Genomic DNA, 16,872 nt, shown 5'->3' with positions numbered 1-16,872 from the left:
ATTTCTATGAATAAAAGACCATGAGTTGAATAACAACGACGTGAAATTAGATGTTCCCAAAGTAAACCATTTAATATTTTTCCTCGATTTAAAAATCGTCCACGTGACACAAAAATATAAAACTTGTGAAATAAATTCTCAGGATCACCGACGCTCTGCAGAAAGACGAAGACAGACAACAGCAGCTCGATTCTCAGCTCGGTTTCAGAGAGAATCACTGAAAATAACTTTTGCTTCTCTGCAAAATTATAATATTTGTAGAATAATCTTGATAATCTCAACTGAGTTTCATAAATACTGATTCCATCATAATAATAATAATAATAATAATAGGTGGATACTAAAATGCTTAAAGTTAGCAAGTTACTATTGTCAACATGCTAACAAGCTAAGATGCTAAATGTTGGGTTATACTAATACACTAAGTGGCAAATTATTAATCATTTTAACATGCTATCATTTTAATGCTAGTTAGGTTAGCTGGAAAATTGTCTGTAAAAAGTATGCAGTTAGCTCCAAAAGCTAATCTTGGAGGCTACTTCCTGTGTTGGAAGTTAAGTTTTAAATAATTAATTTAACATTTAAGTTTTTGTAAAGTTTTAAAAGCTGACCTCATGTCACATTTCAAAAATCTTAAGAAGTTTTCATGACATAAAATTCCTGAATTGTTCTTATTGGCATATTTAGCATAGCTAGCATGCAAAGATAAGTGTGTGACAATGCTAACATTTTCTGACAACAGAAGTTGTGAGTAAACATGATTATAATCCGAACGACCAGACATATTAAAAATACCTGGTGTTTTTTCTTTAACATATTGACATTTAGCATGTTAGCATGCTACGAACAAACCATTTTATTAACAACACAACGTTTCCGCCGAAGCCAGAATCCAGTTTCATCCATCCAATAATTTAGGTTTCTGGTGAGTTTCACAGATCAGGAATAACTTCACTTTTACAGATGAACAAAGAAAAGTTATTATCAGTGAATTCTCTTTTTAAGAGTTTCCCAATAGTGCAAAGACCTCCAAACAAAGAGCATCAAGAAGAATGAACATTATATTCAGAACATAATTAAGACCTGATGTTTTTTAGATTTTTTAGTTAGAATCACATAAAAAAGTTTCTGCACATCTTCATGAGATCTAAAACGTAACAAAGACATCATGAAAATTTGCTAGTATATAAACTCTGGATTTGTTTGTTTTAAGCTTGTAGCCCTTCTTTTTTTATTGATTGCATTTGTTATGGCTTGTAGAAAGATAAAATAATAATAATAATCACAGTGAAATTGGAAAATAATGTTCCTTTAATACAAAATTCTCTGGCCCTGAATTATCGTCAGTGTCACAGAGATGCCGAAGCCTTCCCGCCTCCCTACGCCATCCAACGAGAAACACTGCGCCGCCTCGGGAAGCGTTCGCTTCCACGTTAAAAGTTTCTCAACCCGCCCCGGGGTGCCACTAGGGGTCCTCGTTCATGTCGTCCAGGTTGGGCGACATGATGAAGTGTTGGGGGCAGTGCAGGCCTCTCTCGTCGGCGTGCTCCTCCCAGCGGGCGTCGTCGCTCTCGTGGGTGATGTAGCGCTCGCCGCGCCGTGTCTCGAACTCCCTGAGGTCCAGCCAGGTCTGGTAGTCCTGCAGGGGGACGAGAACCAACAACGTTTAAACCACAGACTGTGTGTGAGCAGTGGACGCAGTCATGCTGACGCCACCCTTTGGTTTTGTGGCCAGATGTTTTGAAGCCTCGTGTTCAGCGAGTTTGACCGTCGATTGAGGAGGAGTGACGTATAAGTCTCTGGTGTTGACCTGTCAATCCCCTTGTAGCCCCGCCCCCAAAGCATCCCCTGCTTTATGGTCTGTTTGACTCTAAATGACCATCATTTACGAAATGAACATCATGCTGTATTGAAGAAGTCTTGAAACTGAGATTGAGACATAAACTCATGTTTACAATGTTCACTGAGGGAATAAATCAAGAGAGAAGTAGAGTCATTTTCTGTAGACTTCTATACAACCAGAAGAGTTGCCCCCTGGTAGTCAGTAGAGATAATGCAGCTTTAACACATGAAGCATATACTTCTATACAACCAGAGGAGTTACCCCCTGGTGGTCAGTAGAGATAATGCAGCTTTAACACATGAAGCATAGACTTCTATACAAACAAAGCAGTCACCCCCTGGTGGTCAGGAGAGAGAATGCAGGTTTTAAGACAGGCTTGAAAAAGGTAAAGAGTGTTAAAGTTCGGTTACCTGCAGCCAGGGGTGACTCAGCGACTTGTCCACGCTGTAGCGCTTCCTCATCTTCACTTGCAGCAGGTTGTTAATGAGGTCCGTGGCTGAGGAAGCACAAACACAGGAAATCTGCTTTGGATCCCATGTTTGATCCCAAGTCTCGTCTCAGCTTCATTTCCCACGGAAACATATTTAAATGCTCAAGTATAAATGAACATATTAAAACCTTTTACGTACTTTTTTTCCTGGTAGACAGTTGTTTAGTTACGTTTTTAAACTATTATAAAGCTACATTTCTAAAATTAGAAAATTCAAGTCAAGACATTACAACAAAAATAATTAAATATTGTGGAAAAAATAAAAGAAAGTTGTAAGCTCAGTGTGACTGTAAATCTGATGAACAACATCTACACAAAGTGATGCACTGGTCTGCAAATATACCTGAACTTATTTAAAGTTGCAACATTATTGACCAATTGTTTGAGATTAATTGTTTGGTCAATAAAATTACCGTGAAAAATGTTGTGGTTGACGTTGCCAAACATCATATTTCGTCCAATTTATGGTCCAAAACGCTCAGATTCTCAGTTCACAACGATTTATTTGCTTTAAAAAGTGTCTTCAACAATAACAACGTTAATCTAAATGTTGCCAATTTAATTTGTCGATGATTAATCTGCTAATTGCTGCATCTTTATGTGGGGCCCACATTAACATTGCACCTATAATAAGAACTGGACCTGGACCCCCCCCCCCCCATATTCTCATTTGTTTATTATTTTTATTGATTGTTAATTGTTTTGTTTGTTCGCTTGGCATCTGTTTGTTTATCTGTTTATCGGAGGTTTGAATGATGTGAGGTTAATGTTGGTTACATGGATTTAAGTTCAGGCAGAGACTTGGGTCAGCTCAGGGGTCCTTTGGGGAAAAGCGAGGGAAAAAGCTGCACTCGCGCTATTCAGATTGGTCTAGAATAGCATGAAGTACGGAGTGTGGAGCTGATCAGTGTGTTTCTGTACTTTTCAGGTGGGTGAAAGTGATTAAATGGTATAAAAGTAGCGACACATGGGCATAACGGTTTGGAAAGCAAATATGAATGTATGTCTGTTTGGAGGTTGAATGTCATGACGTGTCTGGAATATAATGAATCACTTAGCTTAGCTAGCTAGTAATCGTAGTAACCATCTGTAGCCTGTGAGTGACAGTTGCGTGAATGTGTAGAATGTCGCCAGTGTGAATGAAGTTGTTAGTGATGATATAAGCTGATATGTGTATATAGGTATAAGAAACTGTATTCAGATTGGTGTAGAATAGCATGAAGTACGTAGTGTGGAGCTGATCAGTGTGCTTCTGTACTTTTCAGTGTGTTCGTGTACTGTTGCTCCTGTTAGTAAAGAAATTCTTAAAAAACCATGCACGCCTGGATCTCCTGTGTCCAAGTGCGCAACATTAATCATAACTTCCGGCTGTGGTGACGTCGCGCTCACCCTCACCCTGCTCAGAGATCTCCCTCCAGGGGTTGGACGGGTACATGAAGGCGGCGTTCTGGATCTGGTCATTGATGTCCTCGTCCTCGTTGAAGGGGAACGTGCCGCTCAGGCTGACATACACGATGACGCCGACCGACCACATGTCCAGAGAGCGGTTGTAGCCTTTGCTGCGCAGCACTTCGGGCGCCAGGTAGGCCGGCGTGCCGACCACGGAGCGGCGGAACGACTTCTCCCCGATGATGCGGGCGAAGCCGAAGTCGCAGAGTTTCACCTGCGGGATGAGAGAGGCGCGTGAGCGGGTTCCCTCCACGACGACGGACGTTAACGAGAGAGAAGAAAGAGCGGCTCTGACCTGAGGGAAGGGTTCTGCTGAGGCCAGCAGGACGTTCTCCGGCTTCAGGTCGCAGTGGACGACGTTCTTGAAGTGGAGATGTCTGAGGGCCACGAGGATCTGTGGACACGAGCTATTTTAAACCTCAGCAGTCACAGGAAGGCTCCTTGAGGCCACCATCTTAACGGTAGACCATAGGCGGTCTAGACCTCTTTTTCCCTGTCAGTCGTCGTAGGAGCCCCAAATTAATTCCAATACGTGTGTTGATTGTATGTATTTTTTCAGCAAAGTCTTGGAATTCTTTTTTATATCTGCAAAAAAAATCTATTTAAAAAGATATTTTGATCATAACTATAAACATCCAGCATGAGTATGAGCAAGGTGTATCAAAAAGTAGTCCTCGAGAGCAAGTATTGTTCAGTGCCGTAACAACAACCCACAGACTAATAGTGCACCTTTTTAGAAAGATTGAGATCTAAAGCATCAAATATGCAACAATAAACACAATCCAGGAAAGCATTGGCATGTTAGGAAGCATATTCAGTCCAAAAAACTTGTTTTTCGGTTATAAAATGGAAAAAATACCTACTTTTGTCTGATTCAGTCGACCATAGTATCAACATGATCAGCTGCTTCCGCATGTGCCGTATGACGCGGTCTAAGCAGCAGTAAACGTAGCAATGAGATCGTAGGATTTTGAATCGCTGGCGGATAAAAAAAAAAAAAAAAACTCTTGCCGTGTTGTATAATATTGTAATTTATATATAATTAGTTTTTTTGGGACAAAACGAGAAGTGAAGATCTGGAGACTTTTCAGCAGCCGGTTAAATCCTTTCACTTTCTGGTTGTCGCTGACCTGCGTGACCAGGAACTTGGTCAGGCGCTCGGGGAGCCGGCTCTTCTCGCTGGACAGAATCATCTCCAGCATGTCGCCGTGCAGCTTCTCCATCACCACGAACACCTGCTCGGGCGTCTCAAACATGCACTCCAGGTTGACGATTCCCGGGTGGTGCAGGTTCTGTCGGTTAAAGACCAGACCGGTGAGCTGCAACTTTTGAGCTTAAGTTTTGATACATTTTATTTTCTGTTTTAGTTTCAGTCGCTCAAGTAAATAAATACAGAAGGGAAACAAATGGAATAATTAATGAGAATTAGCTTCTAAAAGCTCTAAATCAAGAAGCTTATTTCTTCTTTTATTGTCTCAGGTGTGATGTTGCGTGGTACCTGCAGGATGGCCACCTCGTTCCTCAGCTGACTCTCCTGCTTAGTGGGGAACCTCATCTTGTCGATGATTTTGATCGCCACGTCTCTGCCAGTCTTTCTGTGTTTACCTGCAGAGGATAACGCATTCATTTGTATTAATCGGTATAATAACTGTGGAATAAACGGGAAAAAAAAACACAATGACGATGCACAAATGCGGTGCTTTTCCGCTTTTATGTTTCCACATATTTTCAGACGTAAATAAAACGGCGTGAGCTTCCTTCTTGGCAGATTCAGGATGCCTCTCACCACCGTAGACGATCCCAAACTGTCCGGAGCCGAGGACCTCGTCAGCAAAGATTTGATACACTGAACTGATATCCTGAACAACAGAGAGATCACACGGGTTCAACTGTTAGAATCAATATTAAGATTATTAGTCAGTGACACCAATAAACTCACGAGACATTAGAATATAAAGGTTGTAGTTTGTGCATCAGAGCAACGTGCAACGGAGGCCCGGAAGTGCAAAACGTTTAATACATTTCATACAGGGTTAATTTTTTGACCAATGGATTTCCATGACTTTAAACCAAATTTTCATGACCAAACATTTAGTGTTTCGGTGTATACATGTAAATGTATACACACATGTATACATATGTGTATACATGTAAATGTATACACCGCAAATGTATACACCGCAAATGTAGTATTTAAACTAACAATGGCAATAAGAGCGTATGCCTGCTTATATTCTGAGCGTCTTTCTTTTAAAAACGTATTAATTACTTCAAACTCGGCGTAAATGAACGACATGAACATATGAATATAAGACACTTCCATGACTTTTCCAAAACCTTGGGATTTAATTTTTTCAGGGACTTTTCCAGGCCTGGAAATTACCATTTTAAAATTCCATGATTTTTCCAGGTTTTTCATGACCGTACGAACCCTGTTCATACATTGTTTTGTTTTGTGACATTTGAGTGACGCTTAAGTAAATCAACCTTTTTCTATCTTTCTCACTTAAAAAAAAAAAATCCAGCATGTAGGATTTGATTCATAAGACTCAGCGGATCGTTTAAATGTAAACGTAAACGAGAGGATGACACGAGCGAAGACTTACCACGTTCTCTTGTATCTGGGAGTTGGACACTGATATGCTGATAGAGACTTCGTCTGAGGAGACACAAGACAAACAATACAGTGTATAAATGTACACGCGACCCCTGAACCTCACACGCGTGTGAAACCCGACGGGAGGGGTTTTATTTTCATAACCTTTGCATCATTAAAGTCTCATTTCCTACGTTTTCCATGTCGTTACCTGATGAAAGAACACGGAGGACGTTTCCAGCTGCGATAACAACCTCAAAATAATTTTTCCCAGATTCCACAAAGAAATGTATTTCCTGCCTCTGTGTTTAAGTGAAGGGAGCGGCAGCCGTTAATTCAGCTAGACGGTTGAAAAGGCCGAGGGCGCGTTCTGTTCAGAGGAAAGCCTGCTGACTTTCCACTGATGAGCTTGTATTGATTTCAGATCGCTGATCGGGGGTCTGATCAGGTCACGCCTCCCTGCGATCGATACCGACAGTCGGCTGTGGAGAGGAGAGGCAGCCTGCCGATGTTCAGGTCAGCAGTCGGGTCGTCATCCGCAGAGTTTATGTAACTTCATCGGCGGACATGTTAACTGCGGGAAGTCCAGATCTCTGAATTCATTGGCCTCAATGGAAAAGGCTTTTTATTTTTTAAATAGTTTCTCATTTTATAAATGTAAAAAACGTTGTTATTGATTTGCAGTTGGTACTGTATGTTGTTAATGCAGCACTTCCTGTTTAATGTTTCACATTAAAAGCCTTCCAGCGGTTTAAGGAGCAGAATCCACTCCCAAACCATTTGTGTGTCTGTGTGTATGTTCGATCACGACTCCTGCAGTTTATATAACTTTATTGACACTATTATATCATGTATTATAGCTTTAGTGTGTTTTATATTTGCCTGCTCCTTATATGTTATGTAATTCCTGTCATCTTTGTTTGTTATCTTTATTATTATTATTACAGTTTATTATTATTATTATTATTAAGTCCACAGTTACACTGTTATTCATTGAGATGAGCCCTAAAAAACCTGCACAAAAAGCCTTGTTACGTCATGCGTCCATTACCTTATTGATGTCTGTCATTGCAAAACAAAACATCTATTTCAGGACAGAAACTGAAGCTCGACATTAATTACTCAACAGGTGGGAAACACAGCTGCTGGCTTTGTTAGTTTGTTTTAACAATGTCGGTCTTCTATAATAGTTTTCGGCCCATTTGGGTATTTAACTGCAGGAGATCTCATGTTGGGATTAAATTTAAAACTCAGATTTACGGACAAAAAGACACTTTAACCTGAGATGAATTAGAGCAGAAAATCCTCTCAAATCCCTTCAATCATGTTAAAATGTGTGTGCGTGTGTGTGTGTGTGTGTGTGTGTGTGTGTGTGTGTGTGTGTGTGTGTGTGTGTGTTGTATAACAGTCGTCTCCTGAAACTATATTTGGAAGCTCTTCGCAGACAAATCCATTAAAACATAAAAAACATATCTCATTCTAATCTGACATAAACTGTGTAAACGGATAAAGAAGGTTGTGTGTTCGATTCCTTGCGAAGCTGAATAACTTTATATTAACTCAATATGTTCCCTTTTAGCCTTGACAACTCGTGGAGTGCCTCAGGGATCAATTTCGGGCCCATGTTGTAGCTCATTTTTTTGACGCTTCCCCCGAGGTCATGCCGTACGGAAGCATAACATTTACCCGTGAAAGCACGAGTCTGGTAATATTTCACTTTTCTCTTCTTGACAACAAGATCTATTTTGTGGCGTTTCTGCAAAAACTACAGCTGTTTGAGGAAAATACTGAGACAGACACTTTGTTTATGCTTTCCTTATTTACATGTTTAGGGATTTTATAAAGAAGGACGATTAGTTTTTAGCCCCTTTAGAAACAGGAAGTGTTAAAAATCTACATTTGAGTAAATGTGTTGCAGCCGAATCAAATAGTTTACATGATACTCAACTTTTGTTTCTTTATAATGCTTTTAATACTTGACTTCTTTCTATATTGTTCTTGTATGAAGGTAATAAAGTAGTTTATGAATATGAGATATACATTTAAAGATAATTGGCAAAAGAAAACGGTATTAGAATTCATCAGGGTGTCACTTATGGGGTTTTAATAATGAAAATGATATCTATATTATTTAAAGGGTTCTTATCTGCAAGCTTTAGACACTATTTACTGTAAACAGCAGCGAAATGAAAACAAACAGCTCTTGTTGTCTAATTCGATAAAAAAAATATTTTTGGGGATTTGATTGACATGGTGGTTTCTGGCGGTCACTCACTGTGGTCCTTGCCGTGGCCGGGCCCCGTGCCGACGCTGGCCTTGGGCGTGACGGGCATCATCGCCTGCCGCACCGCCTTCTCCCAGCTCTTGCCGACGTCACGCCCCACGCCGGTCAGCGCCAGGACGGGGTTGTGGTGCGGAGCGCTGCCGTCCTCTCCGACGTAGTACACCATGTTGGCCGTGATCACCTCGAAGCAGTGCGGGTTGCGGCCCTGCGGCGGGCCGCCCGAGTCCGGCGCCGGCTCCACCTGCAGGATCTCGGACAGCGGGATCTCCTGGAGTTTGGAAAACAATGAAAAAGAGGATTTGGAGCGGCCCATAAATGTTCCCTCCTGTTGGACCTTCCTCAACCCTCAGCTCGATAACCCTGCTCTTTAGAGAACATCCCCTTTCTCCACGTTCTGGTACTTTGGACTTGCGTAAGAGTCCTTTCAACCAAAGGACCCATGGCGGCCTCCATCCTCACACCTCTCCTCTCTCGGCTCAACTGCGAAACTCTCTTTGAATTTCAGCTTTGAAAACTTTCCTTTCCTTCCTTGTCTGGCAGAGTGCAAGAAAAAAACAACAACGACCTTCCACCCCTCCAAAAAGCACGACTGCTGCCAGATCAAACATATGAAGAGGAGAGTGATCGTCTTCGCGTCCCTCAAGAGTCATCGGAACGTTTTGTGTTTTGCCAAGTTCCCCTCCCCCGAATCACAGAAACCCCGATCAGCATCCATTCATCCCGCCGCTCTTTATTAGAAGGCAGGACGTGCCTCCGCCGCGTTTTGGGCACGATGCCGCGTGGCGACGGACCAGAGCGACGGTGGGGAAGCGACCAGAGCTCTTGCTTTCTCTTCAAAGGAAGCAGCACTTTGTGGTGAAGGTCAGCAGGTCGCCGGTGGACACGAGATGAAAGGAGATGGAGGTGGAGGAGGAGGAGAGAGAGTGATGTGACGGATGAGGAAAAGAGCCGCAGCTGCACTGGAATCACAGACGGACGTTTCATCCTTCTCGGAAATCCCAAAAAGCTGTAACGTTTTGGGGGGCGGGGTTTAGGAGAGGGTTACTTTAGGTTAAGTTAAGCCACTGGACTCCTTTGACAACAACAGTAATTTGTGGAAACAAACATTCCTTATACATCTCACATCACACAGAAAACCAGTGTGTCTACACTTATTATTATTGTGCATTTATTGCCCATGTGAACTGTGCAAAAAGCTCCAGAACAGCTACGAAATGGATTTTTTTGCAATTCAAAATAAATGTTTTCCTCTCAAATCCTGAGATTATTTCTCTTCCGTGAGCTTCAGTCCTTTAAAATATGTAAGATGTATATATAACATACAGTATATAAGATGTGGATTCAAGCGTTTCTTTTATTTTCTTCATATTTTCTTCATATTTTGTCCCTTGAGTGAACATCCCGACCCGACGGGAACATTTACAGTGAAGGACAACTCGATGTGTGTTAATGTCTCATGAATGTTTAAATGTACAGTATGAACCCGACCCCCCCGCTCCTCTCGTCACGCCGCTGCTTTGTTCGGCCGAGGCGGATGAAACCGGATCCTGGCCGACCGGCTCTCCTACCTTGTAAAACTTGGCTCCACTTTCATTCTGAAACAGAGTCAGACTCTTGCTGTCCAGCCTCCAGTAGTGCCTCTTCCTCTGGAACACAGAGGACAGGACGGAGACTTTAGACATGTATATATATATATATATATATACATATATATATATATATTTATGTTTATCTATAGTTCAGTAACTGTATTGTCGTGCATGCTAGACTTATTCTTATTCAACCCAGATATGTTTTACTTCTACAAAATCATTATTGTCCCGAGGACGGGTGCACCATTTTTTATTTCAGGATTCTCAGTCCGTAATATATATATACATGTGTGTGTGTGTGTGTGTGTGTGTGTGTGTGTGTGTACATATATATATATATATATATATATATATATATATATATATATATATATATATTAACACCGTTAATAGTTTGCTGCGTTAAAGTTATAGTTTGCTACAAGTTTGCTGCGTTAAAAACGTTTTTAACGCGTTAACGTGCCCAGCCCTAATATATACATATAAACACTAAAACATGTATGTATATATATATATATATATATATATATATATATATATATATACTACCGTTCAAAAGTTTGGGGTCACTTAGAAATGTCCTTATTTTTCAAAGCACTGTTTTTTTCAATGAAGATAACATTAAATTAATCAGAAATACACTATACATTGTGATAAATGGCCATTCGAGGTGGAAACGTCTGTTTTTAATGAAATATCTACATAGGTGTATAGAGGCCCATTTCCAGCAACTATCACTCCAGTGTTCTAATGGTACATTGTGTTTGCTAATCGCATAGAAGACTAATGGATGATTAGAAAACCCTTGAAAGCCCTTGTGCAATTACGTTAGCACAGCTGAAAACAGTTATACTGGTGAGAGAAGCTATACAACTGGCCTTCCTTTGAGCTAGTTGAGTATCTGGAGCATCACATTTGTGGGTTTGATTATACTCTCGAAATGGCCAGAAAAAGAGAACTTTCATGTGAAACTCGCCAGTCTGTTCTTGTTCTTAGAAATAAAGGCTATTCCATGCGAGAAATTGTGAAGAAACTGAAAATGTGTCTGGGTGACCCCAAACTTTTGAACGGTATTGTATGTGATATACAGTATTGTATGTGATAAATACAATACCATACATACCATACAATATACATACATATTATGTAATAGTCGATACAAGTGAGATTGTGTCCCTTTGTGTAGGTTCAGTGACATTGTGAGCAGACTTGATATTGTGCGTCTCACCATGTTGTCGCTGCTGGTGTAGTGCACCATCCAGCCCTCCTTCACCATCGTGCAGCTTTTCCTCTTGGTGTGTTTGATGGACTGAACCACTCGCATCAGAGGGATGTTGCTGCTGGTGCACGGGCTGCACACGACACGCACACACAAACACAATGGAGACATTTTAGGATGTGCAGCAGCTCAAAAGGATTCAGAATACAAACTTCTTTCTGACCTAAACAGACAAAAAGGTAAAGTTTATACTGCAAACTATCATCAATACTCTCAAACTTTCTCAAACTTACAGATTTTACGACTTAAAGCTTTTACTTTGAAGCAAAAATAAAACAAAAGCATCATATCAAAGAGGTTTTACAGATTTTACAGAAGATTCAAAAGGAACTAAATCTATTGAAATAACTAAATTAAAACACTGAAAATGAACGATTCACACTATATGTAATAAAGTAGCTGGGTTTAACATTGTAAGGAGAGAGGAGCCATACAGTTAGTGAACCAGTATACGGCAGCATTGGTGGGTTTAATGGGTTTAATTGAACTAAACTTTTAATTTGTTACATAAAGAACGTGTCAAACTAACAAGACGTCGTTATAAATCTCAAGTTATATGTAAGGATCAAGTCACAGCTCTTCTACTTGTAGAGATCAGTGTTTCTGATGGATTGAGTCCAGTCCATGATCATTACCCATCGCACCTGATGGCTCTGAGTGTCTCGTCATCCTTCTCGCCCTCGGTGAAGAACAGCTTGTCGTCCTGCTCGTCCATGCTGTGGCCGCCGTCGCTGCTGACGTCGCAGGTGTCCACTTCCATCGTGGCCTCGGAGTCCAGACTGGGACTGGCCGGTTCTGCGGGAGTCAGAACACGAAGAGTCTGAAGAACACAACTTAGAACCGAGCAGTTCCTCTCATGGCCACTAGGAGTTCACTACGAAACTACTGAACTGGAAAAACCTCCAGATTCTCTCCAGAGATAATAAACAATGAGGAACTTTTAGTTAAACAGCAGAGCAAATTTTTTAAATAATTTTAATAAATACATAAATATATTTTGTTTTGCTCTGCTGTTTAACTAAAAGTTCCTCATATATATATTACATATATATAATAATAATATATAATTATATACATATATTTATTAGATATAATAATATATAAATATGTATATATATAATAATATATATAATAATATATATATATATATATATATATATATATATAATTATATACATATATTTAATGCGATTAATGTTCACTCTGGACGCGGAGAGCAAGGCTCCTGTGAGACTGAGCGCTCTGTGAGGCGGAGCGGCTCGCGGCTGCACCCGCTGCTCGCTGAGAACAGAAACTACAGAACAAGATGTGCGTCAGTCTGTTGGCAACAAGCCGGTCTGTGAGGCTGCAGAAGCACGCGCGCATACGTAAATCGCCTTCAGAGTAAAAGCAGTGCCGTTGTATTGCATTTATGGCGTGCATCTTATTTACTTCTTTATCTTTTTTGATTGACCTCACGTGGGCCGGACTGGGAGAACCGTAAGATGCCCAGGTCTGAACTACGCCATCTGGGAGAGATTTAAACTGCAGCACCTGTGTGATAAGCCCCTCCCAATGCAAAAAAAACAAAAACGAGTTAACGCATGATCAAATAATAGTTTGCTGCCCAGCCCTAATAATGCCCACCCCTAATAATAATATATATATATATATATATATATATATATATATATATATATATATATATATATATATATATATATATATATGAACTGTGCAGCTAGACCTCAATATATAAAATAATATATCATAAATAACATATATAATAATGTGTGTAGTGTATAATGTTATACTTTTCTTATGTATAACACATCCCAGTGAGGATATCAGGTGTTCTGAGTGTAAACTCACCTCCGTTGAAGTCGACCTCCCCGAGGCAGTCGCGAGGTACTTTGGCCGCACATCTCTTATGGCAGTTAAATTTACAATCTAAACAGGAAGAGAAACACGGGTAAAAAACAAACAAAAAAACATTCAACATGAGAAACATTTAGTTTCTACTAGTTTAAATAAAAAGAATGCAGAGACTATTCCTCACCTTTGCACTGCATGCCCTGGCGGAAGAGGCCCTTCAGCAGGCGCTTGCAGAACTGGCAGATGGTGGGCCGGGTGTAGGTGTGGACGGAGAAGGTGTGGGGCACCTTGACCCGGCCCAGGACCATCTTCTCCATCCAGATGGGACGGCCGCTCAGCAGGGAGTTACGCTTCCCAGCACCCAGCAGGGGGCGCTGATTCCAGCCGGGAGCGAAGGAAAAACATGTTTCATTTAATGTTACGCCCTACTAACGGGTTTCATTAAACGTTTATCCGTTATCCAACAACGTCACCTCTAACGTGACTACAGGTATTATTGAGTTGTGTAAAAACATCAACAAAATTCTAATTTTGTCATTAAGCTAAAATGTTTGATCTGCAGCAGGAAAATAAACTTCTTCTTCTTGGTGGACGAATTATTTAACAGAGACACGTAAAGGTAGTTTATGGAACATGATATCAGGTGCGTGTATGAAGAAGGCAAATAATATTATTAGCTAATAAATATACACAAATATACACCATATTTAGGTCAGTTGAGTTAAATTAGTATTAGTATATTTATATTTATATAGCTAACAATATAAAAAAAATCTGCTAGGTTTACTGAATTTATTTTTAGATTTCTTTTTTATATCACTTAGAATGCAATTTAATAGCAAGTAATTTAACAAGCATACCTGCCTAAGAATGAAGGACACATGAATTTATAATTATTATTCATATTATTTATTATATACTTATATTGAGCGCAGTAGGAGAACATTGATGGTTTAGTTCATTTAAGCCTAAAGTTCATGGAGAAAAACATTTTAGCTCGAGGTCGTAGCTCGAGGAACATAGCTTGAAGTCGTAGCTCGAGGTTAGCTCAAGGAACGTAGCTTGAGAACGTAGCTCGAGGAACGTAGCTCGAGGTCGTAGCTCGAGGTCGTAGCTCCTAAACTTTGAACCCCCTCCCTCTATTCATTCTAGTCACTATTATTTCTTTACTTCTGTGTGTACCCTTTGTGCAACTTTATACATGCAGCAGATAAAAGTGTGTTCGTTCCAGTGACTGTGACTCGCTTTGTTCGCTGGTTTGAACTGTTCACTCATGTCATCCGTTATTTGTCAATCTCTAAACCGACTTTCACTTCACTAACGACTCCTGTTTCAATTTGAGTTTGCAGTTGAGCCGACCTGCACGCGAGGAAACTGCAGGAAAACACGCAGAACAGCAGGCGAGAACGTAGCTCGAGGAAGTAGCTCGAGGTCGTAGCTAGCGGAACGTAGCTTGAGGAACGTAGCTTGAGGTTAGCTCGAGGTCGTAGCTTCTAAACTTTGGACCCCCTCCCTCTATTCGTTGTAGTCACTATTATTTCTTTACTTCCGTGTGTACCTTTTGTGCAACTTTATACTTAAATACTACAATTCAGGGGGAAATATTGTAGTTTTTTCTGCTCCACACATACAGTTACTTTGCAGATAAAAGATAAAAGTAATACATTATTGTACAGTGAAACAACAATAAGTACAATCAGCTACAATACTTAAATGCATTATTAATAATAATCCAATTGTTTTAAACATTTAAAAATGTAAAACTGACAGCGCCCATTTGGGCGTGTAATGAGTACTTTTATACTTAAAGTATATTCTGATGATAATACTTTTGTTCTTTTATTTTATTAAGGATTTTTTTATTGTGGTATTCCTACTTTCTCAGCAAAAGATCTGAAAAGTCAAAATTTAAACCAAGATCCTATAACAATGACTGGAAACTGTTGTGTACGTGAAGCTGCCATTGAATGCTTCGTTAGATATTAAAGATTTGCTTTACTTAGGTTTAGACTTCATTTTATCAGGCTAAGAAGTTTGATTTATATTGTGAAATTAAAATGAAACAATTCATAGTAAATCTTTGTAAAATATTGAAAATAGTGTAATTTTGGTATTGGGACATTTAGAAACAATGGCCTCAATAAAAGTATAAAGACAGTGTATTTCTGACATATAAATCAGTTTTAATAACTATGTTATAATGCCCACATTCTCCTCTGAACTAAACACTTTCTGGATAAACCATCAGACCGACCGGCGTTAGAGATTTGACCCACCTCCTCCTGCGGCACGGGGGTGAACTCGATGGACGGCGGCCGGGCGACGGACATGACGGCGCCCGGCAGCGAGATGTTGGACAGCCGCCTCTTCCTGACCCCGCTGCAGTTGTTGGGGATCTTGAACGCACACCGTTTGTGGTAGTTCAGGCCGCATCCTGAAGAGCACACAATCAGTTCAGGTGTTTATTTCAGTTTCCTCCTGTTGTTTGTGTCTCCGTCTTCAAATCTGACTGTTCGATTCCAGCAGCGGGTCGGTCAGTACGAACTGTGCAGCTAGACCTCAACCTCAAGAGCTGTAAAAAATGTAATTATCGTCAGATCTTCATCTTTCAGACGGTCATTGAACACATCATGTGTGACGAACGCTTCAGGCAGAAAAAGCAGCCAAAACAAATCTTAAAATATAAAACATTCTATTCAGGTGAAGCCTTAATTACTATTTTTCTACACATACATATATATATATGATACAATATATATATATATATATATATGTATATATACATATTACATATGTAATATATATAAATATATATATAATATATTATATTTAATATATAAATATGTTATATATTAAATATAATATATATATTCATGTGTAAAATAATCAAAAAGAACCGATCAGAGTATCAATAAGAGTACAAGTATCTATAAAATCCTGACGATACCTATCTCATCACATCCCTCCATCAACCTGCTTCCCTTTGGTGCGTTCATGCAGGTGTGAACCACCGAGTCAACGCACCCTGACGTGACCTTTGACCTCGTCCCGGTGACACCTCCAGCGCCTCGTTCTCCACATTCCTACCTTCACACTTGAGCCCCTGTCTGACGAGCCCCCACAGCATCTCGCCGCAGTCGTCGCAGAAGGCCGGCGCCTTGTAGGAGTGAACGTAGAGCGCGTGAGGCCGGATCTGGAAGTCCTCGGCCGTGGCGAGAGCTGAAAGAAACAAACCTTTAAATCCCACTTTTAACTTAATTTACCATGTTACACTTTATTAAAGCACCGCAAACATTTATGTACTGGCGGAAGGTAAACGTTCTCATGATGCGTGCACATGTCATCTCGTAAAATGTAGTGTTGGTGATAAACTATCTCTTGAGAATCTTTGTATTTGCAGCGTTCGAGAAGTTGCATTTAAAAGGTTTCGTTAGTTGAAATTGTCCTTGTTATGAGTTATAAGATGCCTCCAGGTGACTCCCGTA

General features: G+C 40.2%; 1 protein-coding gene across 1 annotated transcript; it reads right to left on the bottom strand.

Annotated features, from left to right (window-relative positions):
• Window positions 1-1,071: 1,071 nt before the first annotated feature.
• LOC306734796 (serine/threonine-protein kinase D3-like) lies at window positions 1,072-16,529 on the bottom strand. The gene is made up of 16 exons (XM_079216186.1): window positions 16,475-16,529; window positions 15,664-15,821; window positions 13,572-13,761; window positions 13,385-13,462; window positions 12,178-12,328; window positions 11,483-11,606; window positions 10,231-10,308; window positions 8,654-8,930; window positions 6,389-6,441; window positions 5,569-5,641; window positions 5,281-5,387; window positions 4,913-5,074; window positions 4,078-4,176; window positions 3,729-3,996; window positions 2,254-2,339; window positions 1,072-1,639 (listed from the first exon to the last, which is right to left on the bottom strand). The coding sequence occupies exons 1-16, from the start codon at window positions 16,512-16,514 to the stop codon at window positions 1,466-1,468; spliced, it is 2,118 nt and encodes a 705-aa protein (XP_079072312.1). The 5' UTR covers window positions 16,515-16,529; the 3' UTR covers window positions 1,072-1,465.
• Between the last annotated feature and the right edge of the window lie 343 nt (window positions 16,530-16,872).

The sequence above is a fragment of the Taurulus bubalis genome, assembly GCF_910589615.1.
Source record: "Taurulus bubalis genome assembly, chromosome: 3".
Classification (NCBI taxonomy): domain Eukaryota; kingdom Metazoa; phylum Chordata; class Actinopteri; order Perciformes; family Cottidae; genus Taurulus; species Taurulus bubalis.
The sequence above is the reverse complement of the archived record's forward strand: the minus strand, read 5'-3'. Positions and strand labels throughout refer to the sequence as shown.

Coding starts and splice junctions, on each gene's coding strand:
- LOC306734796 (XM_079216186.1), bottom strand. CDS start 16,514: ATGCTGTGGGGGCTCGTCAGACAGGGGCTCAAGTGTGAAG. Junction 5,642..6,388: donor CCCAGATACAAGAGAACGTG/GTAAGTCTTCGC, acceptor TCTGTTGTTCAG/GATATCAGTTCAGTGTATCA. Junction 3,997..4,077: donor CAGCAGAACCCTTCCCTCAG/GTCAGAGCCGCT, acceptor CTCATCCCGCAG/GTGAAACTCTGCGACTTCGG.